The sequence below is a fragment of the Monodon monoceros genome, unplaced genomic scaffold (genome assembly GCF_005190385.1).
Source record: "Monodon monoceros isolate NGI ecotype Baffin Bay Population unplaced genomic scaffold, NGI_Narwhal_1 Super_Scaffold_1, whole genome shotgun sequence".
Lineage (NCBI taxonomy): Eukaryota > Metazoa > Chordata > Mammalia > Artiodactyla > Monodontidae > Monodon > Monodon monoceros.
The window spans coordinates 78,581,890-78,607,022 of NW_021703765.1; the positions used below are offsets into that span (position 1 = coordinate 78,581,890).

The following is a 25,133-nucleotide window of genomic DNA, read 5'->3' on the forward strand; positions in this document are numbered from 1 at the left end:
ACATTTAAAAAAGTAAAATGAAACAGATGGTGTTAATTTCAATTAATATATTTATTTAACCCAGTATATCTAAAACGTATGTTCAACATGAAACTAAGACATTTTACAATCTCGGGGGTACTACGTTTTTGGAATCCAGAGTGTATTTTACATTTAACAGCACATCTCAATCCATGCTAGCCACATTTCAAACTGAATAGCCACCTGTGGGTAGTGGCTCCTGTATTGGACAACACAGGTCTATAGCATAAAGCTTAAAGTTCTTGGACTGCAATTTTGGGCACCCCACAGCTTCAGCCCCTGCCCTGCATATTTCAACTTCTCCCCACTCACCCAAGCCCCACCCACACCTAATTTGCCGTTCTTTTCCTTTAATTACTCTTCCCTGCCTGAGGAAATCTGACTTACCTTCCAGGGCCAGATCTGAATGCCACTTCCTAGTGAAAGCTTGCTCCATTCTCGTAGTGCCCCATAAGCGTTAACCACTTGCTCTTGACTCTTCTGTAGCAGCATTTGTGAGAGCCGTTTGTCTAGATCCCATGAGTGAGTAGTGTAGCTACCCACTAGAAGGTGAGCTTCCCGGAGGCAGGATATGTCTCCCTCAGCTTCTGTTTCCTAGTATTCACTGTAGCCTCCATTTGCTCTTAGGGATATTCTTATCCATTGTTGTTTGATATCTTCGAGATCTGAAGCAATCTCTCCTTTAACAGTTGTTTTCTTTACCTCTGAATGAAATTTCCCTTTATATCTGGATCAGTTCCACTGTTCCATTGTGGATTGAAGCTTTTCCTTATGCAAGAGAGGAAATATTCATTTTCTTATAGAAATAACTGCCTAATATGAATTAAACTAGGTTTCAAATGTAGGTTATTCTGGTTTTAGCCTGGTTCTAATCCCAAATATAACTCTTGCTGTTATATAACTTGTTCTTTGTAAGTAAATTATGTATGTATACTAAGACTTTTTTCACACAGCTTTATTGAAAAGTTTATATGATTTTTGAATCTCTTTTCCCCCCTAAAGAGTCTTGGCCAATGGAGTTTTGCCTGTGTTCTTTTTCCCATATAAGAGCAAACAGGTGCCTGAAAGGTTACCTCTATTCTGGGAGAAATCTGATTAATGTTGAAGGGCTGTGCCAGGTCAGACCCTATAACCTGCTGACAGATTATTTAGTGAGTGCCGGGATCAGCTCTCAACATTATCTCAGGTTTTAATGGTTTTCTTATGAAGGATATTTGTAGATGAAACCAGTTTGTATTTAAAGTTAATTGTGGCTCTTAGATCAGAAACTGGTTAAGAAATTCTTTCCTCAAGCAAACTGTAGTTTGAGAAGAATGAATGATTCATCAGATGGAGTTGCAAGGACTATAATTGCATTCTGTGTTTTAACACAAATTGTTGCATTTAAATCATGGTAAAATCTTATCCCTGGTGACGTAAGAATTCCTCAAAAGAAGTTCCTATTAAACTACCTTAAATTTTTGTAAGAATTTCTAGATATCCTTACAGCTGCTTGAAAAGCACCAAAAAATGATACTCTTCCTGGGAGGGTAGGCCTCAGTCATCCCTGATGCTTCTCTTTCCCCCACCCTCACTGTACCCCGTTCAGTGTACCTGTGAGTCTTTTTGTTTCACTGGATCCCAAATCCCTGCACTCTAACTGCACTGCCACCATTTCACAACTGGGCTACTGAGACAGTCTCCTGATTTATTCCCTTTTCTGCTTTTGCTCTCCACACAGCAGGCAGAAGGATCTTTCTTCTTATCATTATTACTATTTAAATTTTATATAATGGAAAATTTCAAATATACATCAAGGTAGAGGGATGAATGTACCTCTCATTATTCAACTTCAGTTATCCATTCATGGCCAGTCTTGTTTCATCTACTCTTTTGTCACCCCCCCCCCAATATTTTGAAACAAATCGCAGACATCATATCATCTAACCAACTAATTTGGAATTGCCCTAAAGTGAAATTTTGCCTTGGGACTTCCCTGGCGGTCCAGTGGTTAAGACTCTGAGCTTCCACTGCAGGGGGCATGGGTTCAGTCCCTGGTCTGGGAACTAAGATCCCACATGCCACACGCACGCAGCATGGCCAAAAAAAAAAAAGGGAAATTTTGCCCATTGGTTGGTCACAAAAGGTGAGGAAAGTTGCTTCTCCAATAGTGGTAAGTTATTTGTCAACCTCTTTACTGTTTTCCAATTCTGTTTCTTATTATTTTTTCAGGATGTGTTCCATTTCTGCTTGATAAGTGCCATCACCAGAAAAATAGTTTAATGTGTTAATTTCATGTTAAGCCAGTTTTTCAGGGATACATATAAGCACTTTCCTACTTTTGCATCAAATATGCTCTTTGAAGTGTGTGTGAAAGTTGAATGTACAAAAAATGTAAATATAGGTCAATTATACTTAAAAACAAACTCATAGGAAAAGAAATCAGGTTTGTGGTTACCAGAGGCAGGAATACGGGAAGGGAATTGGATGAAGGCAGTCAAAAGGAGCAAACTTCCAGTTATAAGATAAATAAGTACTAGGAATGTAATGTACAACATGATAAATGTAATTAACACTGCTGTGTGTTATATATGAAAGTTGTTGACAGCAAATCCTAAGAGTTGTCATCACAAGGAAAAAAATATTTTTCTATTTAATTTTGTGTCTACATGAGATGATAGATGTTCACTAAACTTACCGTGGTATCACTTCATGATGTATGTAAGTCAAATCATTATGCTGTACACCTTAAACTTTTACAGTGCTGTAGGTCAATTATATCTCAATAAAACTGGAAGAAAAAATGTAAATGTGTATGTGGGGAGGATGTTTCATGCTCAGATAGCCTTAAAAATTATATAAATTATATATTATATAAATTATATATTATATAAATTATATAATTCCCTAATTCCCTAATTAATATTTTTATCATAAAATCAATACATGCTCATTATAAAAATAAAATTTTAATAATACAAAACAGTATGAAGTAAAAAGCTTAACTCTCCCATTTGTTCACGGATCTTTTTTTTTTTTTTTTTTTTGTTCACGGATCTTTTATTTTGAAAACAACTATAGTTGTCATTCCAGAAAGCTTCATTTGTGGTCACTTAAAATTTTAATAATGTATATATCTGACATTTTAGTTTGAATTTTAGTTTAGTTTGAATTTCAAATAAACAACCTCACAGTTTTTGAATTTAGTAGACTGTTGAATTTAGAAATTGATTTTAATGTTGAACAACTAGCTTGGTGTTGCAAGGGATTGAACAGGAGATGGTATGGTGTTGACTTTGATGTCTAATTTTTCTTGAGCACTAGTTTCCTCTCGATAAAGGAGTCTTAGGCAGACTGTGAACTCATCAGCAGCTCTATGGACCCGTGAAAAATCTCTATACTAGTGCTGTTTAATAGAAATATAATGTGAGCCACACATGTCATTTTAAATTTCCTAATATTCACATTAATTAAAAAAAAGAAACAGGTCACATTAATTTTAATAATGTATTCTCTTTAGCACATTATATCCAAAATATTAGTTCAACATGTAATTAATATAAAAATTAATGAGCTATTTTACCCTTTTTTTCATACTAACAAGTTTTCAAAAATCCAGTGTGTGTTTTATACTTAGAGCACTTCTCAGTTTGCATCTGCCCCATTTCTAGTGCCTGCTAGCCACGTGTGGTAGTGGCTGTTATACTGGGCAGTGCGGCCCTGTACAGGATAGAGGTTGTCTCAGAGGGAGGAGGGAAAGGGGGTGGGATGTATTCTTAATTTTGTTCTCTCTTTCACAGTTATTGACCAATATTTGAAGTTAAAAGTTTGCTGCTTTTGGTATTCTTAATGATGGACAGCTCTGGCTCAGTTGTATTCTCACTAGCATCAGCACTTTTTTAAAAAAATCCATTTTCATTCCTATAAAATACAACAAAGATTAATAACACAAATACTTCTGTACAAAGATGAAAATCCTGCTGAAATCGAACTCTTGGCTGGGAGGCAATGCCACCCTGTGGTAGCTCACGTGTTTATTCATCAATATATGAAAGATCAGATTCTAACTAGAGAATGTGGCTTAGGAGTATTAGTGTTTAATACATTAAACCTGAGCACTTTTTATTCTGAATTTCAGGGTAAATAGATGTACTAGTATGTAGTAAAATTAGTATTAGGAAAACGGGGGTAAGAATTCCTGAGACGTTGGTAAGAATATCCTTTGAATGTAAATTTCTTTTTTTAGGGGTCGCAGACGGTGTAGGAGGATGGAGAGACTATGGAGTTGATCCGTCTCAGTTCTCAGGGACTTTAATGCGGACATGTGAACGGTTAGTGAAAGAAGGACGGTTCGTCCCAAGTAATCCCATTGGAATCCTCACCACAAGCTACTGTGAGTTGCTGCAAAATAAAGTACCTTTGCTTGGTAAGTAGATATCCTATGCATTTTCCTCTCTAAAGAAGCCCAGGAGATGGTTAACAACAAAACCAAGAAAATCACTTACCAGCCCAGCTCTTTTTCTGAGGCTCTTCCTATTAAGCAATTTGATGGAGAAGCTGTGGGCAACACCAGAATACATAATACTGCTTGAAATAGATACAACCACTTTGGAAAACAGTTTAGAATTACAGAATAAAGTTCCACTTCTGGGTCTTTACCCTAGACTAGAGAAACTCTTGCACATCTGTGTATCAAAACATAGGTACAAGAATGTTCATAGTAACATTATTTATAATAGCAGAAAACTGGGAACAACCTAAAAGCCCATTTATAGTAGAAAAACGCATTTTGAAAAGGAACGAGTTAAGGTTGCATGCAGTACTCAGGAACATGTTGTTGAGGGAAAAGAGGACATTGCAGAATATCACCTAACAGTCTGATTCCATATATTTCAAATTCAGAAACATAAACAAGTAAAACTGTATTGTTTAGGGATTCTAAAATATGATAAAAGAAGAAAGAAAAGCAAGTGGTTGTATAATTGGGATAGTGATTCTCTCCCAGGCAGGAAGAAAGGGGATAGGTCCAGCATGTAAAACTCAGTTGATTACCTGTGAGTTCAGGTTGCAAATTGGCTCCCCAGCTACTAGCAGTTAACATTTAGTCTGTGTAGATCCCTGTTAATCTTGTATTAGAAAATTTACTAATACCCAGTGTTTGTTTTCTGGTATGCTAATGGAGCATCCTTTGGCTAAGCTTCTACATTTGTTTGTTAAATGGTTTCTTGGGGACTTACCCAAGCCTTCTAAGCAGGCTCTCAGAAAGGGTGTTATTAAGTTTCTGCTAACTGCAAGCATCTTTCTGGTTACTAGAAGGCCTCCCTCCCAATCACCATGCACATTTAAAATCAGCCCTCAATGTTCAATGTTAACAGAGATCTCCATGTTGTAGAATTTTGCCTTCAGTTTAAAACCTTTGTAAGAAGGGGTACTTTTCATCATGCTACCATCTTCTGTCTTCTCTGTGCTGTGATTAACTAGCTTGTTCTCCTTCTAACTGAAGAGAAAGCTTGTCTAGAAGTTTCAATATACTGGTTTGTCTTAATTTGCTGTTTTGGGCATGCAATCTTGAGCTTGCCTGATACCGGGAAACATCCTATATTCTATTTCATCTCTGTAAACTTGCCGTATGACTTTGGGCAAACCACTTAACCTCTGACCCCTTATTTCATATGTTAACTGGATAAATCTTTTTTATGAAAAGCAATGACTTAAAGCTTCTTGCAATACTCAGAAACATGTTGAGGGAAAAGAGAACATTGCAGGGTGCCATCTAACAAAAGAACCTGTAGACAGGGATACCAGGGGCCTGAGTCTTCTGCCAACACCACCCCACCCTGCACCCCACAGTGCATTTACTAAATTACTGTGACTTGGAATAACCTGTTAAAACCTGTAACACCTATCCTGATTTTGTACTTTGAAAGCTTTGTTTTTTGCTGTATTTCTTCCTTGTTCCTACTTTTTCCCCTATTCACCTTCATGTAACTGGGAGAGCTTAATAAAATAAATTTAAGGACATATAAGAGTTTTTCTTGCACTGAATATTATGACTACCTCTTTCTCCTAAAAAACACAGTGAAATAATCCTTCGTTACCATGTTTGATACATATACACTTCTCTCTTACCTTATCTACACATCTCTAAGCTATTTGTAACTAAAACTCAAGCATATTTTGGCAAAGACAGGCTGCTGAGTTTTACTGAACCTCAGCTATACTTGCAAGTAATAATTTTATAAGATTAGGTGATCCTTTTTTTAAAAATTCTGCCATTGCTAAAAAGCCTATAACATAATTCCAATATAAAGGGCAAGCTGATAGCTGTAACCACTTATTTCTTGAGAATTTCTAGCTGCTTTTAGATCTGGGTTGGCATCACAGGCTAATTGTTGACATATTATTTCTTCAGAAACCCTTAAGTGGATTTAGGTCTTATGAAGCCAACATATCTTAAGAATTTGAGGGGTTAATCCCAGTAAGGCTATCCCTTTCTTTCTTTGCTGCACAAAAGGCTTAGTGGTAGTTTACAGAATAAGGGCCAGGTGATAAAAATACTTCCATGTTAGCGTGAGGGGTTTGCTCAGGGACCTGTCTGGATTGCTCAGTCGTCAGAACATTCAACACTGTTGTTCTTAGCACTCTTTTCTTCTTTGCCAGTTTGTTCCTCTCCAAACACGTAAGAATGGTGAGCTCTTCTCCCAGTATTAGGCTACCAGGGCCTGAGCCGCTGTACGCATCAGTAATTTGAAGAGGCAGAGGAGTTTACACACTATGAGCCCAGATGATTCTGTAAGGCTGAGCTTCCCTTCGTTGGAGCTGCTTTGCATATTAAAGCTCTGTCTATCACTCATGAGGACCATTTTGATTCTAACGCAGTGGGTTACTGCCACAAGGGTAGCAAAATGATAGCCTGGATTTGTCAGTGAGTAATAATGAGTCAATGTGAGTCCTTCCTGCAGCACAGTTTTCAAGGCTGTGCTACTCATCTGTCATTTTTTTGTTCTCAGTTAAATTAATTCCATCAGCTTTCAGAAGATCTTTTGTGTGGTGATTCTATTAATGACGTAAATGATTGGAGTTTCTGTGCATTGAGTTAGGAAGGAAGGGTAATTGGTGATTTTAGCTCTAATATAAGCTATGGAGTAGGTTCTCTGACAGCATGGCCAGTTAGTTACAATACACATGTTTTTCTTTTCTTTGACAATGGGTAGGGACTAGATAGCTTAGCATTAAAGCGTCAAGTTTATACACATGCATATACTGTAGATAACAAGGAAACAGAATTTCTGAACATTACAGTGACACAAATGATTAAGTGTTTTTAAATTAAGTTACACATTTTCACTAAGGAAAAATTAATAACAAAAATTAAATTACCTATAATCCACTAAGAAAACTGTTAATTTTTCAGTGATTATACTCCCTGACTTTTTTTCTTTGCCCATAGAATAATAACAACAGGAATTGAATCTACTGTGTGCTCACAATAGCTCCAGTGAGGTAGATTTGTAGGCATTTTTGTTCCTCATTTTGTTAGGAAGAAACTGAGGCCTAGAGAGAATAAGTGGTTTGCCCACGGTCATGTCATGTGGCTAGAAAATCATAGAGCACTGGGATTTAACACAGCTGGTTCCACAACCTGTTTATTTTGTTTCTTTTTGCCTTTTTTTTTTTTAATGCGGTACACGGGCCTCTCACTGTTGTGGCCTCTCCCGTTGCAGAGCACAGGCTCCGGACGCGCAGGCTCAGCGGCCATGGCTCATGGGCCCATGGCCGCTGAGCTGAGATTCCCACGGCATGTGGGAATCTTCCCAGACCGGGGCACGAACCCGTGTCCCCTGCATCGGCAGGTGGACTCTCAACCACTGCGCCACCAGGGAAGCCCAATTTTATTATTTTAAATTTATTTATTTAATTTATTTATTTTTGGCTGCATTGGGTCTTCGTTGCTGCACACGGGCTTTCTCTAGTTGCGGCGAGCGGGGGCTACTCTTCATTGTGGTGTGCGGGCTTCTCTTGTTGTGGAGCATGGGCTCTAGGCACGCGGGTTTCAGTAGTTGTGGCAGGCAGGCTCAGTAATTGTGGCTCACAGGCTGTAGAGCGCAGGCTCAGTAGTTGTGGTGCACAGGCTTAGTTACTCCGCGGCATGTGGGATCTTCCCGGACCAGGGCTTTAACCCGTGTCCCCTGCATTGGCAGGCGGATTCTTAACCACCGTGCCACCAGGGAGGTCCCCAGTCCCTTAATTTTAGATGTTGAGGTTGTTACCAGTTCTTTGTGATCTTATGCAGTGTTTTTGTACTTAAGTCTTGTTTGCATCTCTAATTATTTTCTTATGATAAATCCTCACAGTAGAATTGCTAGATCAAAGGATATGCACATATTTCAGGGCAATATTGTCCTTTAGAAAAGTTATTTAGTTCTACTCTCTTACCACTGTGAAATGAGAGTGACCATGTTTCCTACACTAGTGCAGTGATCATTTTTTAGAAATATATTTACAGACCATTTACATTTATTTCTTGGTAAACTGCTCATTTTTCTATTTTGCCATTTTTCTGGCAAAATAGTCACTTGTTTCACTTAAATTATCTTTAATTTTCAGATATATTTCTCTCACACAATTTTAGTGGCTATCAAATAGCTAACACATTATTTTGTTAGGATAAATCCTCACAGTAGAACTGCTAGATCAAAGGATATGCACATATTTCAGGGCATAGGTTGAAATTTTAGCAATTGAAAGCACTTTCACTAATTGTACTATCAGCCTCAGTGTGGGGAAGGTCATGTGAGCTGTGTGCTGCAAAGGTACACAGAAGCTTCTGCTTGGAATGTGGTCTCTTCTCTCTGAACAGGTAGTCTCTGTAAAGTGAACAGGTTGATTCCACAAGCTACCTGGGAAAATTGGTCTTGTTACTTCATAGTGAGTCAGTCTTCAGTAAAAGTTCTTCATGACCTCAGCAGATGGAAATTCTGTTTAAAATTGTAGTTATGTGCCTTGTCTTAAATGTTAGTGAATTTCACAGAGAAGGCTTTCTGCCTATGACTAATGAGAAATGTCTTGGAAACATAACATGCTCCTTCTGGCATTTTAAGTATTAAAACTTAATATCTCAACAACATCCTTTTGAGCATTTGAGATAGATTATAGCACTATTGAAATAATGTGGTTAAATAACAGCCATTTTTATTGTTTCCTATCTCTGCAAGTGGAAGAATCCAAGTCATCACTGGCCCACGTAACTATGCATAGTATAAATCCTGTTTTCTTTCCCCGTCACGTTGATCCTCATCAGGTTACTACGGACATTGATATGGAGCCATAACTAAGAAAGGTCCTGTTTAGGCAAAGGAGATTCAAATTATGGCATGTTGCTCTTTGGGGCGATATGATAAAAATGTGTATGCAGAGACAGCCTAGAAAGAGAAAATAAATGGAGATCATTTTTGTTTCTAGGTAGCAGTACTGCCTGCATCGTGGTGCTGGACAGAACTAGCCACCGCTTGCACACAGCAAACCTGGGCGACTCAGGCTTTCTGGTTGTCAGAGGTGGTGAAGTTGTGCACCGATCAGATGAACAGCAGCATTACTTCAACACTCCGTTCCAGCTCTCAATCGCACCCCCTGAAGCCGAGGGAGTCGTCTTGAGTGACAGGTAATCTCCCCATTCTCACCAACAGGTTCCTTCCCATTCCCCTTAACTACAGTGTTGGAGATAGGCATTTTCCATTCTCATGTGAGAAAAGAAGGCACACTGAGGACCTTTTAGTCTGACATCGAAAGATACTGTGCTTGAACTTGATATTTCAGCCAAGTTGAATTCTGATAAACACCTGATAATTTGACAAGACTATGAAAATACTATTTCAGGCTTACAGAATATCAGTTTTTCATACCAAGACCACATGGTACATACAGTTGTATTTGTTAAATTGTGCTGGAGAAATGAGTCATTGTTTGTCTGTGCCATTGCCTATACAAGATTTTGCATACGTTATTAGGGAAAAATGCAGACAGACATCTGCTTTATTTATCAGAATAACTTCCTGATTCTCAGGGCCTCCTATAATATGCATCAAATAGAACTTGCAGTCCCTGCAAAACTTGTCAGGCAAAATTAACTTTCAGGAAATGGACTCAGGTGGTCTGATGGTGCTCTTGATGTGTTCTGTTCTTTTTTTCTTCTGATACCTTCTCTCAGTTCATTTTTAAATTGTCAAGAACTTTCCAGGAAAATCAGGACTTTTTTGAATCAACTTTTACAGTTTATCTTTTCTAAGATCAGAGTACAGAGTAACACTAAAACAGTCTCAGATTTCACTGCCTTTAACAGCCTTACAGGGCTTGACACAAACATTGTTGGCAATTCATAAATGTGGTTAAATGGGTAATGAACCTTTTGTAAAAGTAGAAGCATTCTAGCAAGTGCCTATTGTCTCTATTTAATAGTTCTTATTGGGCCAAATCTTAAGTCCAAACTAAGATAAAATGATGATTACTGCCATCTTTTAAACTGGAATGAGCATACTGTATAATTAAGTACAGTATTACCCATCTGAAGTCTATTGCTGACTCCTAGAGAGAGGAAAGCAGTTTTTTACTTTCAGATTAAGGCAGATTACTATAATTGGAAGAAAATTTGATTATAGGCCCTTCTTCAGTTGGCTGTAATGCACATCAATATTAGCCCTGTTGGAGTGGGGAGAACTCAGAACCCCAAGGCGTTCGTAGATGTCAAGTTCAGCTAACAGTTTTTGGAGAACAGTGCTTTAATTTTCCTTTACTTGATCCTTGTTGTTTTGGCTTCTGAGTGCTAGAGCGGCCCTGCTGTACCTCACACGCTATCTTTGGGACAGTCTGGTCAGGACAGCACTTGGCCTGGCCTGCCAGTGAGGTGGAGGTTGCTTCCCCTGGAGCCCAGAGGCAGCATGCTAGCATGTGATTTCAGCTCGTGTTTCAGTGCAGTCAAAAGTTTCCAGCAGCACAGTATGTTCAATCAAAATGGGCAAAACTGCAGCTGGCGAAACACCAAGCTCATGGGTGGGAGTGTTGGGAGAAGAGGACGATCTGTCCAATGGCAGCGAGTCTCTCACAGACAGAATAGCAAAGGACACTCCTGGGGAAAGAAAAACCTCAGCATAAAATAGAACTTCCGTGCCAACCTGGTCATTAATCTAAACTTCTAGAATCTGATTAGTTTCCAAAGACTGAGCAAATGTGAAATGTCTTGTATTGTTTCTCTTTATTCCACGGAAGAAATCGACCTGGTTTCTACCAGTTTTACAGTCTTTTTTTAATTTTCTTATTTTTTGGTCTTTTTTGTTTCCCAGCTGCATGTTATCTCCTTAGTTATTAGTCCCTCTTATCTATAAAATATTATTTTAAGCTTAACTTACAGATTTCCTTTAGTAGCTGTTCTTACAAAATGTTTACTGTATAACTGTGTAAGCGAAAGCTAATTTGTTCCTTGCCAAAAGCCCGTCACAGAACTTCTAGATGTGCTGCTGCTTTCCTCAGTCAAGAGAAGACAAACTAGAAATTTCCTCACCTGTGGTTCCCCCCACCCCCCATTCTTATATCTGTTTTGTTATATCTTTTTAAAAGTTTTACACAAAAAGATGTAGTGAAAAATCAAGCTTCTGTCCCTACCCCATCCACACATTCTGTCCTCAGAGGCAGCCACTGCCAGATTTATTCTCTGCAGAAGCGCCTCACTCTCTCTCTCTCTCTCTCTCTCTCTCTCTCTCTCTCTCTCTCTCTCTCTCTCACACACACACACACACACACACAAAGTACCTTCTTCTCTTCATTAACAATATAGTAATGAGTTTTTCCCCAATTTGGAGCGTCAGTTACTTTGTTTCTTCCATTCATTAGATATTACTTGAAGACCTACTGTGTGCCAGGCACACTAATAAATAAGTAACCTGTACATGATGAGCACTTTGTAAACCCTGGGAGACACACAGTCCTTACTCTACCAGAGTAAGTATGACTTAGTAATACTAATTTGGTATTACTAGTAATATACTAGTAATTACTAGTATTATAGTAAGAAATACCATTGCAGGTATTTCATATGAATTAATTCTTATAGGATTTGCATGCTCTCCTCCATAGTGCTCAGTTATTCCACTATAACACAGCCTCCTGAGAGCCAAATTCAAGCCTGCAGGGAAACTGATGAGTGGAAAGTGAATAAGAGAGGATGGAATTTGGCTCTACAGAATTAGGAAACAAAGACTCATTTCCACCAGGATTTTAGAGGCATTTTAGTGTCTGACTCAGAAAAGAACCCTTCCGCCTTTTAAACCACATGAGACTAATCATCAAACTCAGTTTTACTTGATAGTTTTAGTTAAGCGTTTGAAATATTTGTATCAGAGTTTTCAGTTAATTTTTTTCAAGGTTAGAAATTGCAGAACGGTGGTTTTTATTATTGACTGCTACTATATATTAGTTTTCCTTAAAGCCTCATTACATTGTAGCATTATTCCCATTGGAAACTTTTAACAGTTATCTCTAAAAGGCTCTGTTAACTTTGTCCCTACGCTGTCCTTGTCACAGCCCGGACGCCGCTGATAGCACATCTTTTGATGTCCAGTTAGGAGACATTATCCTGACGGCGACAGATGGACTCTTTGACAACATGCCTGATTATATGATCCTTCAGGAGCTAAAAAAGTTAAAGGTAATTAATTCAAAGGTTAGCCTTTGGAAACAGTGACCCTCTCTGGGCAGCTGATTTTTATTAATTCAATTGCATTATCTCTTTTTGTAGTTTTGGAAAGGACTATTTTGTGAATTTAGGAAAATAAAAATGGTTCTAATCTTTGAAACAGTTGTAGATAGAAATATTCACAGTTGGAGAACTTGAGGGGAAAAGAGGCTTCTCATCCTTTATTTAGTAGGGTGGTAAAGGTAGGAAAAGTCCAGATGGGCGATTTCTTGTTTGTGTTTTTAATGGTATTTTAATGGTATTTAATGGTGTTAGTTGCTGGTTGTCTTTTTCACTTTTTATTCTCCTAGCAAACTCAGCAGGTGTTCAGGCTGGGAAAGATAGGAAATCATCATACCAGAGCCAGCCAAGGCAGCAGCCAAGGGCAGCAGGCAGCTAGGGGCCTTGATGTGATCTGAGCTGTCATCAGTAAAGAAACTGTTCAGATTTGGCCCATACAGAGAGTGGAAGGAAGTGAAAACCAGTCTGCATATTCTCCTGGCTTTGTAAAGTACTGACTCTGGGGAAAATTAGTCTTTTCTCATGTTTTTACCACTAACCAGTATGACTTTGAGTAAGTTTCTAAACTTTTTAAGCAGTATTTTCCTCACCTGTAAAATGGTGGAGTGGTACAAAAGGCCTGTTTTGTAGGGTTTTGGTAAGGATAAACCAAGACCATGCATTAGAAACCTTTAGCACTACGCCTTGTCTGTGGGGCCTAGTAAAGGTCAGGCGCTTACACGTGCTGGCACTGTGCTCTGTGTGGTAACAGAATGACAAGCAGAAATGACACATTCCCTGCCCTTATGGAGCTTACATTCTAGTGGAGGAAGACAGATAATACAGAGAAAGAAAGAATAGCTATAATGGTGGTGGTAAATAAGAAGAAGAAAAATAAAGCAAGGTGAAGGAATACAGAATAGAGAGGGATTTTCAGTAGGGCAACTGGCAGCCCTTACTTGGAGAACACACTATGCTTGGCCAGGGGGGCATTCCCAAGCAAGGAAGCTTTTGAGGTCATCCCGAAGTGTTATCAAAATCCGCCCTTTCAACCCCATCCCATTTTAGCAAAAATGCCTTAAGAATTTCAAGTGGGAAAAAAAAACAAATATGAAAATTCAAGGGACTTCCCTGGTGGTCCAGTGGTTAAGACTCCACGCTTCCACTGCACGGGGTGTGGGTTTGATCCCTGGTCAGGGAACCAAGATCCCACATGCCGCATGGCACGGCCAAAAAAAAAAGAAAGAAAATTCAAACTTCAGGACCCAAGTCCATGCAAAGGACTTTCTAACTGACATCTTATGCAGGCAGCACTGGTGATCTCATTCATTTTAGTTGAGGTATAATGTTTCATTGTCTTCTCTAATTGGAATAAAACTTAAATGGTGGAAACTATGATTAGATAAATGTTACTGTCTTAAAAAGCGATGCTTGCAAGTGATGTTTACTGTGTGCAGAAATCATGTGAGGCATTATGGTAAAAATAACTCCCTCATGTTTTCATATTAGAATTCAAATTATGAGAGTATACAACAGACGGCAAGAAGCATTGCTGAGCAAGCTCATGAGCTGGCCTATGACCCAAATTATATGTCACCTTTTGCACAGTTTGCATGTGACAATGGATTGAATGTGAGAGGTAAGCATTCTTTAGGAAGGTCATAGGGACTAACTGGGGACATAGAGGATGGGAGCATTCTGGGCTGTGGGTGAGGCAAACTACAGCACTGGGGTGAGACTGCTGAGGTGCCCTCTCCCAGCTGTGAGCCCGTGGGAGCAAGGTCAGCAGGCTGTAACACTGAAGGACAGAGCAAGTGCATGTCATCATGTGTTCCCCACAGAGGTGCCCTTCAGAACTGAATTTAATTGGCTGCAGAGGCAGGTGGAACCTGAAGCCCTTTATTGCTGCCACTGCACTGCTTGGACCTGAGCCCCAAAAGCCTCCGAGCTCTGCCTGGACATTCCTAACAGTTTAAACATTCTGCCCTTCATGAGTCTGACATTTCACTTCTCCCTTCCTCTGGCTTTGTGGGACTCATTGACAGTATTTGCCTGCCAAACTGCCATGGCAGATTTTGAAGATGGAAGTAATGTTAGACTGTCCTTGCCTAAAGAGTCTTCCTATCTACTGAGCGATATGTAACTTTGGGAGCAGGCCAAGTAGCTCAGTCTTGGAGCTCAGATGACATGTTGGTACTAGCATATCAGAACTAGCAGAGTTGGTCAGTTTCTTGCTGGTAGAATCTTATGATATGTAAAGCATTTCTTAGCTGTCCAGGAAATACTCAAATAGAAAAAAGCACATGCCATAGCTGATTGCCAGATTAGAATACAAGACTATTACTAGTTTCAAAACATTGGATATGTTTGTCCAAATTAGGATTGTGGGTATAACATGTAACTTTCTTGTCAGGCAGAATTAATCTTAGCCACATTTTGTCTTTATTATGATTGCTATAAACAGAGGATGTGGTGGTGGCCATTTTAACAGAGCTGTTGTAAAGGAGCAGGGAAGGTTTTTTTTAAAAAGTTTCAATTAAATTACATGTAATTTCTTGGTGCGTTTTAACTATTTATCAAATGGTTTGTTTCCTTTTTTCTGCCAGAGTATATTGACAAACCAAACCTGCCTGAAATATCAGTATTTGTTTCCTAGTACTTATTTATTTAGGCTTACATTTTGTATTGACTTTTCCTTTTAAAATATATAAATACGTTTTCATTTTCATTTTAGGTGGAAAGCCAGATGACATCACTGTCCTTCTCTCAATAGTGGCTGAGTATACAGACTGACTCACCTAGGTGTCAACTCCTGCCTCTCCTTTCATCATCCCAAATTCTCCCCTACCGTGTGTGCTGATCCTGCTGGCAGGACCATGTTTCTTTGCTACTGATCTCAGTGGCCAGTGATGTAAGCCTTTTGCCTGTCTTTTTGAGACCCCATTGAGATCTTTGTTGAGAACCACTACTGTCATTCACTAGCTCATATCTGCCAGCAACATTTGAAGAGAATCAAGATTTGAAGATTGGTCTTCACTTCACATTGTCCTTTCCATGATGGGATGGAGGTTTTCAAAGCCAAAATGTCTATTACTTTTCAAAAACAGTTGAAGTATTGAAAATGAGTAATATTGGTAAAGTGAATTCAAAATTAGAATGTGTTAAAGGGATTTTAAAAGTCTAACACAAATTGTATGTTATGGTACATCTACTAGAAACATACGTTATATATTATCAAAAGATATGTTACACGTGTACTATACAGTCTGTGTTATGATTGGGTGTGGCTTTATGTTTTCATTATAAACTCCTATTTTTCAGGGGCTTATAATCTTGCTCTAAAACATTGTTCTGGATTACAAAATCTTGATCCGGGGAGCTTTTTTTTTGGTTACAAGTTGGAAGAAAAATTCAGTTTAGTTCTATGTATGCAAATGTTTCATGGTTTTTAAAAGATGATTAATTGTGCTCCTGTGATGAAAGTTTCAGCAGTTTATTGGTTACTGCATATCAGAGGCTGGTGGCCTGATCTGCAGGGGGGTTTGGGGAGACTCCTTACCAAAAATTTTTAATGGAAATATTATTCAAGGTTATAAATTCCTCAAAGCCTACAAATTTAATGTTACAGCTGAAATTCCTCCCAGCTGTCTGATATGATGCCCCTGTGTGGGAGCTTTAGGCCCATAGGCCTGATGGGTTGAGAATGGAACAGCTCTAACTTTGAATTTTGTTGGCCTTTGATGGTCACGCTATACCCCTTTTCTCACTCTCAGACCTGTTGTTAGTAGCCTTGCTTTCTATAGAGCATGTACCAAATTCAGGGAGTCCACGTGGAAAGAACACTGTGGGCAGTGGCACAAGAGTCCACGAGGAAAACTCCTAGTGATGATATGACATTTGCATTTGCCCTACACAGAAATTTAGGGGGTTTCTGAATCAAGCTTAATGTTTACAGTTTCCGAATAGCCATCTTGCAGTGTATAGCTTCCTTATAAAATTACCCCACATTCAGTTTTTCCATTATCTGCAAATTCAAACTTATTTTTAAGGTTTGTGTACAAGTCGACTGCTGTAAAGATATATATTTTGGGGTCAGTTTTTTTCCTTCATTAACTTCGTGGTAGAAAAATATATATACTTAGAAATCCTTAAATTAAAGCCATGTTTTATATATGTCAGGTAACATTGGTGTATAGATGAGAATGCAATTAAACCTAATGAGAATCTACTTGAGAATATAGAAAGTCTCTTTCTCTAAAGGAGATACTTACTCCCTGGTTTATTGCATTAAAACTTATGTTTGAGGTTACCTCAACTTGTTTTAAAAGATTTTGTTTTGTGAATTTGTACTGTATATTTGAGTAACTGTCAAGCTTTTGTTTTATTTAAAAATGTTTAACATGTACCATGTACATGTCATTACTATATTTCAGTGCATCATGCTTGTAACAGGCATTTCATTTATAATAAGAATGAGTTATTCATTTGTAAGCCGTTCAGTAATTTATCTACTATTCCTAAATTGGCATAATGTTAGATATCTATTTTGAATCACCTTTAATTACATGTCAGAATGCCTTAACTACCCTAACTTGACAAAACAATTCTTTGGTAGAGGAGATGGGGGGTTGGGCGGGGGGTGGAGAGAGACTCTGTTTAAATAATGAGAATCCATCGTGCTGTGATAAAACACAGAAGCGTGAGTGGCAAGTGGCGGGGTATTTATTTTGCACAAACTATTTGCAGTCTCTGTGTATTTAAAAAGTAAAGAAAGTTGCATCCAGAAGGGTTTTGTTGGAAGGAATACATTTACACTTGGGCTGACAACTTCAGTTCTTTTGTTGGGTTTTTAATTATTTCTGGTCAGAGGTATGGAGCCTTATGATCTGGATATATTTTGTATTAATTTTCCAATGCATACATTTAATTCCAGGTAAGAGCAGTGCTGGTCACGTCACTGGCTTTCTCTGCACTCATCTAAACCCATCAAACACAGTCTTCATAAAGGTAGATTGATGGTGTTTTACACAACTCATTTAATCAACTTAGTCTTTTTTGAGAAATGAGCGTTAGAAATTGACAATGTTGTTTGTTCCAGGGATGTTGAAAATAGTGGGACAAGAATTGAGTTTCACAGGGGAACTGACTTTGGACCTGGCCTGTAGATTTGGGACACAAAATATTTTCTCTTTTTTTCCCCTGCCCTTTTCGTGTTATGCACTTAATTTTATGACTGTGAGGGTCTGTTGGAGTGCTGCTTAACAAGTAACTTTCCTTCCACTGTCAGTGGTCAGAGGCTGTGTAGTACCCATACTGGAATTTTCCATGTCACAGGACCCAAGTCTTTGTGGGGTGTGCCTGAGATATACCACTTGGTGGGTCTAATTCTGAACTTGATGTGTTAATTGTATTTTAAATCAAGCAGTATAAACATACATATTGATACATTTGCCTCACGTAGTGGACTTTTATAACAAAAGAGAATTTGGATTTCTAATTTACAAATGGCAAATTATCCCTCTCTGGATGCACCAAAGACCAGTAAAGTTTATAGCTTTTCCATCTATATTTATAAAGCAATACTGTATTATAAAGATCAATATTTTTATCACATGCTTGAAATTTTTATTTTGTTCTGTTTTAAAGTGTGCACTCTAAACATATCAGAACCTTATTTCTTCCTGTGAACTTAAGCTGCCTGCGCACAAAAAAGAATTCACCGAATGGATACACAGTAGAGTCCATAGGCTCCTAAAAACTGAAAGAAGAAATGAGGTGGGGAAAACAAGTTACTTGTCCTGAATTACTGTACTGGCTTGACATGGTTGATGGGTACTAAATCACAAAAGAATCCATTCCAGGTGTGCATGTCTGGGAGTTGGGCTGTAACTAGATTAGAAACTAGATTTCGAGCTTTGCATGATGGGCGAGTGTCTTATCACATCGGTTGCATTCGTTCTGGATAGAATAGTATAGCCTTCAGTACCGCCTTCAGTACCACCAACATACCACATCATGTAACAAGGCAGTAATTGTGGGAATTCACTGAGTCAGTTTTGAGCGTTTTGGAGATTGTAAACAAGATAGGCTAGAACTGTAAATGTTTGTACTTCTGATTAAGTTCATGGTTCCTTGTCACCTTATACCAGCTATCTTTGGTAGAAGCTACAGCATCCAATTTTCCTGGAAACTATCACATTTTTGCATTTAACAAATTTTACAACATCAAAAAAACAAAATCTGCTTATAAAACAAAATGTGAAACAGAAAACATTTGGATTCTATTGTTTAAAAAAATTAAATTCTTTGCAAAATTGAACTTCAACTAAAAATCGACAGTGTCCATGTCAAAATTTTAACTGTAAGCAGGTAGTTTGTGGCAAAGATGGCTAAATAATGAAGCAAGTCTGAATTTGTGTATACTAATGAGCTGCTTTTTTCTGTTGAGACTATCATTATTTGTCTTACCCAAGAGGCAGTGACCTGAATTGGATGTCTGAAGTATAACTTATGCAGGAATAGTTCTGTAAATACATTTAAATAAACTGTAAAGATATTTAATAAATATAGTATTTATACTAATCTGTGTACTCCTTTTAATTTGAGTAGTAACAAGATAAGACACTGGCCCTTGACATTGATTTTGTTGGTCCCTATCAGGTCCTCGTTTCCAAGCCTCTTAGTCAGTCTAGCAGTGACTCCATACTTTGTAGCTATCATTTCTGTCTTTTACTAGTTTATTCACTAAGGCTCTTTTTCACCAGCTCATTTACTACATCAGTTTAGCTTCCTCAAAAATTCGTCAAACTGGATTAATAATTGAATGTAACATATAGATGGTTTCCCAGCTGAGAAGCCTTTTGCATCTTCTAAATGATACGTGAAGTCAAACAAAAATCTGGTGTCATTTAAATTTAGCATTCTGTATCCAAATTCTAAAATCCAAACTGTATACAATTTGACAGTGTAACTGTCTTTTACAGACCAGTGCTGCATCTAGGTGATTACTGATGATGATGATGCCTTCACAGCTGAGACTGCCCTGGCCACTTTCAATGAGCGAACCAGAAACTTCATCCTCAGCAAGGAGACCTACAGTTACTCTCGGGTATAAATGTTCTCCGTGTAGTCATCTGCATTTATTAGGAATATGTGAAATTCAGTGTTGGTCACCAGTGTAAGCAAAAGATACATACATCTTTAGCCTACAATGTGAAATTATGTGGGCATTGCCAGTTTCCAAAAAAAGCTTGATGAAAGCCCAGTTTCATTCACTGAGGAACATTTTGGGATGAACTTGAGTTTTTATTAGGTTATTGTGGGTAGCTATGGCTCATTACCAAGCTACAAGAGCCAAACTCATTCTGGTTTTAGTTTGAACTCTGTTCACAGTTCTAAAGTTTACTAATCCACTCAGCCACCTTTGTCTTATTAATTCCTCACAAAATCTAAAGCACAATTGCTTGCCAATTAACATTTCCTTGTGATTTGATGGTTTCACAGGCTTAACAATTAAGGTGTTACAAAAGTCTAGTTTGTCAGGTTATAATTGACTCTAAACAGGTTTGGGAGAGGGAGAGGCACACATCATAAGATGTTATATAACAATATTTCTGTGCCAGATTTTTTATTCTGTGCAGGTAAGAAGCTAATTCTTAAAGAGGCAAAGAACAGAGACATTCATCTTCCATCTCATTCCCCTCCAAACCCAGGCTTTCTTGGCAGTGGAGGCTGCTGTTCTATATCAGATAATACAGAAATAATTTTTTTGCATCACTTCTTTTCTGCATCACACTGCAAAATTTTAAAGTCATATATTTTTACTTAAAATCTTAAAAAAATATAGCAAGCAATAGACCAAAAATGTTATGGCATTACATGCATAATTTTTTACTATGTCTGAAAGCACCAAAACTCAAATGTTTGCAATCAAACACAGAAGATACCTGAACTCTACAAGCCATATTGATGCACTCAAAATGGCTGCTAAAGAAAGTTTAAATACCTTTATAAAACTGGTAAAGAAAATGCTAAAAACTCTAGTGTGAGTGTGCACTGAATTGAAGAATTCTTTTTTATTTTTTTTAATTTTATTTATTTGGCTGTGTTGGGTTTTCATTGCTCCACACATGCTTTCTCTAGTTGCGGTGAGCAGGGGCTACTCTTCGTTGTGGTGCACGGGCTTCCCATTGTGGTGGCTTCTCTTGTTGCGGAGCATGGCACGCAGGCTTCAGTAGTTGTGACTCATGGGCTCTAGAGTGCAGGCTCAGTAGTTGTGGCACACGGGCTTAGTTGCTCCACAGCATGTGGGATCTTCCCGGACCAGGGTTTGAACCCGTGTCTCCTGCATTGGCAGGCGGACTCTCAACCACTGCACCACCAGGGAAGTCCCTGAATTGAAGAATTCTAATGAGCTTTTTCCCTGCACAGAAAACTCTTCTCCCTCCCAAGAAGCATAATGGATTTAAAGCAAATTACATTTACTTGACAAGCAGCTATTTCTAGATATGGTTGTTGTATAAGAAGATGTTTAGAAAACTAGCAGCCCATTATCCATTTCAAGGAAGTCCAAGACAATATCTTCATAGGCTTAAGTGTGAAAATGTGTTTGAGGTGCAAGTGAGCCAGTAAATGGGTAGGGGGCCAGCTCAGCCATCATTAAGTGTTAGAATGTGGAAAAACTGCCATCATTCACGTCCTCTTCACTGTCACTTGCTGTTGCCAGACTGTGGAAAGGGTGGTTGAAGTGTTCTTGTTGGTCAGAAGAAACTGCTCCAAAGAACATGCAAGAAAACTGGAGGGGAAAAAAGTAACTGTACTGTTTATTCAAAGCAAGTTAGCGCTCATCAAATACCCCTTTTCAGAAGCTCAGCCAAGGTGGTCTCCCTAACTTTAATAGTGATGGTTCATGAAATACCCAAAACCTTCTTGAGTGGCCCAAAACATCCTAAAATAAAACCCTTCCCTGGACTCCAAAGGCACACAGTGTGGAATCAGTGGTCTGCTTCTGACTACCCTGCCCGAGCCATTGAAACTAACACCAGGGACTTCCCTGGTGGTCCAGTGGCTAGGACTCCATGCTCCCAGTGTAGGAGGCCCAGGTTCAATCCCTGGTCGGGGAACTGGGTCCCACATGCAGCAAATGCAACTAAAGATCTCGCATCCCGCAACTAAGACCCAGCACAGCCAAATTAGTTAATTAATTAATTTTAAAAAGAAAGAAAGAAATTAACACTAAGGCTGTGGGAGACAGAGATAAAGGGAGACACTGTAGGCCATCCTGCTCGACTCCATCCATCTTCTCCCCTTTCCCTCCTGCTGCGACAGAAGCAGCTACTCCTGACTAGAGCCAGTCCTCTCCCTGTCTCTGACTCCCAGCCCCTCCCATGCCTCTCCTCTACTGGATAAGAATGTCAGCATTTTAAAATAATCAAATGTCTCTCATTAAAATATATAAATAGCCTCATTCCCTTCCTCCCTCCATCCTTACCTCTGCTGTAGAGTTGTCTACACTTGCTTTCTCCATTTTCTCATTCTCCTATTCTTCCGTCCTATCTAAAAAAGCTCCTGACCCTCACACAGAAGCACTTCTCAAGATGGTCACCAAAAATTGCCAGATCCTTAAGCCAATGACCATTTTCAGTCTCCATCCCACTTGATAGTCACTCTGACACTTTCTTCTCAAACCTTCCTCATACTGCACTCTCCTGGTTGCTCTTAGACTTTTCAGCTGGCTTGCCCTCTTCTACCCAGCCTTTGAATCAGGGTTTCTCAGCCTTAACACTACTGACATTTGAGGCCTGGTGCTTCTTTGTTGTGACGGCTGTCCTGCTCATGGGAGGGTGTTGAGCAGCATCCCTTGCCTCTGCCCACTAGATGCCAGTAGCACCCTCCTTCCTGAATTGTGACATCCAGAATTGTCTCCAGACATTGCCCAGCGTCCCCTGGCCCTGGTTAAGAACCACTGCTTTAAATGATGGCAGTACTCTCCCCTGCACCCTCTCCCTAGGAACTTTCTTTCACACTGCTGGCAGAAATAACTACGTATGTATATGCCAGGGAGTCTCACAGAATTTGAACTTCGTATATCCTACTACCCATTTGATTTCTGCCACTTAACATGTCCAAAATAGAATTCATGATCTTAGTGAGCATTGAACCTGTTGCTCCAGACCTTGATACCTCCTTTTCCCTTAAGCCCCATAACCAATCCATCACAGAGTCCTGCTACTTCTACCTCCTCAATTAGCTGTCTACTTTGGCCACTTCTCTCCATTGCTACTGAATCACCATCTCTCAGATGCCACAACTGAACTTCCATTCTTGCCTCACTGCATCCCATTCTGCACATAGTAGCTGCAACTAAAGTTATCTTTCAAAAATTCAACTCTGGCAGCCCTCCCTGTTAAAATCCTTCAAATACTTTAAATGCCACAGTACTTTATATGGCCGTTTACATGGCTGTTTACATCTGGCATGAATCGGCACTCAGCAGTTACTCTAGTTTCATTCACCCTGTGCCATTGTTTCACCCTGGCTATCTGCCTGCTAACCACACTGGTCATCCTCCAGTTCCTTAAAACCAGCACACTCCCTCCATCACAGGGGCTTTTGCACATGCCACACATCCACTCAACTCCCCCCTACTACCTTATCCTTTCCAGTTCAGCTCAAACACCAATTTCAAAGAAGACGTTCTGACCTCCTAGATTAGGTCAGTTCATACCTTAAATCCTCTCAAAGCACCTTAAACTTTTCCTTTATTGAACTTACCACAGGTTTTTAAAAATTATCATATATTTAGTCATGTGACTATTTGTTTAATGTCTGTGTCCCTCCTAGTCTATAAGCAAGTTTAGGAACGTTTCTTGTTTATTTTGCATACCATTGTATACCCCACATCTACAACACAAGACCTTCAACAAATACCTGTGGGAGTTGCATGGTAGGTAACAAGAATGAATAAGTGAATGATCCCTGTTCTTGGCTCATCCTCACACATCAGAAGGTGAAGATGCCCTCTGCATGGGGCAGTTCTGACAGCAGCTGTTGAACCCTCGCTCCAGATGAAACACCCCAAATTAGCTGTGATATAGCCTGTGGTAGGCAGAATGATGGCCTGCCCGCACCCCCAAAGATGTCCACGTCTTAATCCCAGGAGCCTGTGAATATGTTATATTACATGGCAAAAGGGAATTAAGGTAGCAAATGGAATAAAGTTGCTAATCAGTGACCTGGACTATCCAGGTGGGCCCAGTGGACTCACAAGGATGCTTAAATGTGAAAAGCAGGGCTTCCCTGGTTGGCACAGTGGTTGAGAGTCTGCCTGCCAATGCAGGGGACACGGGTTCGTGCCCCGGTCCGGGAAGATCCCACATGCCGCAGAGCGGCTGGGCCTGTGAGCCATGGCCGTTGAGCCTGCGCGTCCAGAGCCTGTGCTCCGCAATGGGAGAGGCCACAACAGTGAGAGGCCCACATACCGGAAAAAAAAAAAAAATGTGAAAAGCAGAGAAGAGTCAGCATCAGAGTGAAGCAATGTGAAAAGGACTTGACTGGCCGTTGCTGGTTTTAAAGCTGGAAGGAAACCACAGTCGAAGAATGCAGGTGATCTCAAGAAGATAGGAAAGGCAAGAAAGCAGATTCTTCCCTAGAGTCTCCGCAAAGGAACGCAGCCTTGCCAACACCTTGATTTTAGCTCAGTGAGACCCATTTTGGACTTCTGAACTGTAAGATAATTTGTGTTGTCTTAAGCCACTGAATTTGTGGTAATTTTTTATAGCAGCAATAAGAAACTAATACACTGGCTTTGATTTTAATTGGAGGCATAGTCTCAGTTGCTTCTGAAGAGTCTAGTGTTAACCAAGGTCAAGATCCAAAGGCTGGAATTGACCTAATGATAGCATCTGTGTCTGTTCAATGTATAATATCATGTGCAAATAGCTCTTCATAATGCTTACTGTGCTATATTAAACTAAAAACCTACTAGTTTACTTTGGACTTTGAGAGCTGCCCTGAATTTGCCACTGACTTAAGGTAAATGTCATTTGCTACCCCCTCTTTTCCCTACCTACTCTTTGGCCTTTAAATCTTTCATGGCTGGATGATCAAGCCTTTCCCTGGTATATAACAGTCTTCTAATGGAGAAAGTTTATGAATGGCCATACAACTTGGAATTAGTCCAAATCCTATACGAATTGGGTAAGAAGATAAATTATTATAAAAATTTTAAAATAATATTCATATTCTCTTAAAAATAGAACTACCATACAATCCAGCAATTCCTCTCCTGGCTATTTTTCAGAAAAAAAACAAAAATGCTAATTCAAAAAGATATCTGCACCCCCATGTTCATTGCAGCTTTATTTATAATAGCCAAGATACAGAAGCAACCTAAGTGTCCACCGATAGA

General features: G+C 39.2%; 2 protein-coding genes across 4 annotated transcripts in view; one reads left to right on the forward strand and one right to left on the reverse strand.

Moving 5' to 3' along the window:
• The window catches only part of PPTC7 (PTC7 protein phosphatase homolog), a 38,704-nt gene extending 19,398 nt beyond the window's left edge, over window positions 1-19,306 (forward strand). The window contains exons 2-6 of the mRNA XM_029229932.1: window positions 4,247-4,426; window positions 9,463-9,661; window positions 12,574-12,697; window positions 14,234-14,363; window positions 15,459-19,306. Coding sequence (XP_029085765.1) covers window positions 4,247-4,426; window positions 9,463-9,661; window positions 12,574-12,697; window positions 14,234-14,363; window positions 15,459-15,517 — 692 coding nt within the window. The 3' untranslated portion in view covers window positions 15,518-19,306. The remainder of the gene's footprint in view (window positions 1-4,246; window positions 4,427-9,462; window positions 9,662-12,573; window positions 12,698-14,233; window positions 14,364-15,458) is intronic.
• A 1,191-nt stretch (window positions 19,307-20,497) lies between these two features.
• Window positions 20,498-25,133, reverse strand: part of RAD9B (RAD9 checkpoint clamp component B) — a 31,800-nt gene continuing 27,164 nt past the window's right edge. For 2 of the 3 annotated variants that reach the window (XM_029229296.1, XM_029229285.1), the window contains one exon: window positions 20,498-20,518. In XM_029229296.1, the coding sequence (XP_029085129.1) occupies window positions 20,498-20,518 (21 nt within the window). Of the gene's footprint in view, window positions 20,519-21,121; window positions 21,519-25,133 lie in introns of those variants that run through there. The other variant, XM_029229276.1, reaches the window with a different exon arrangement.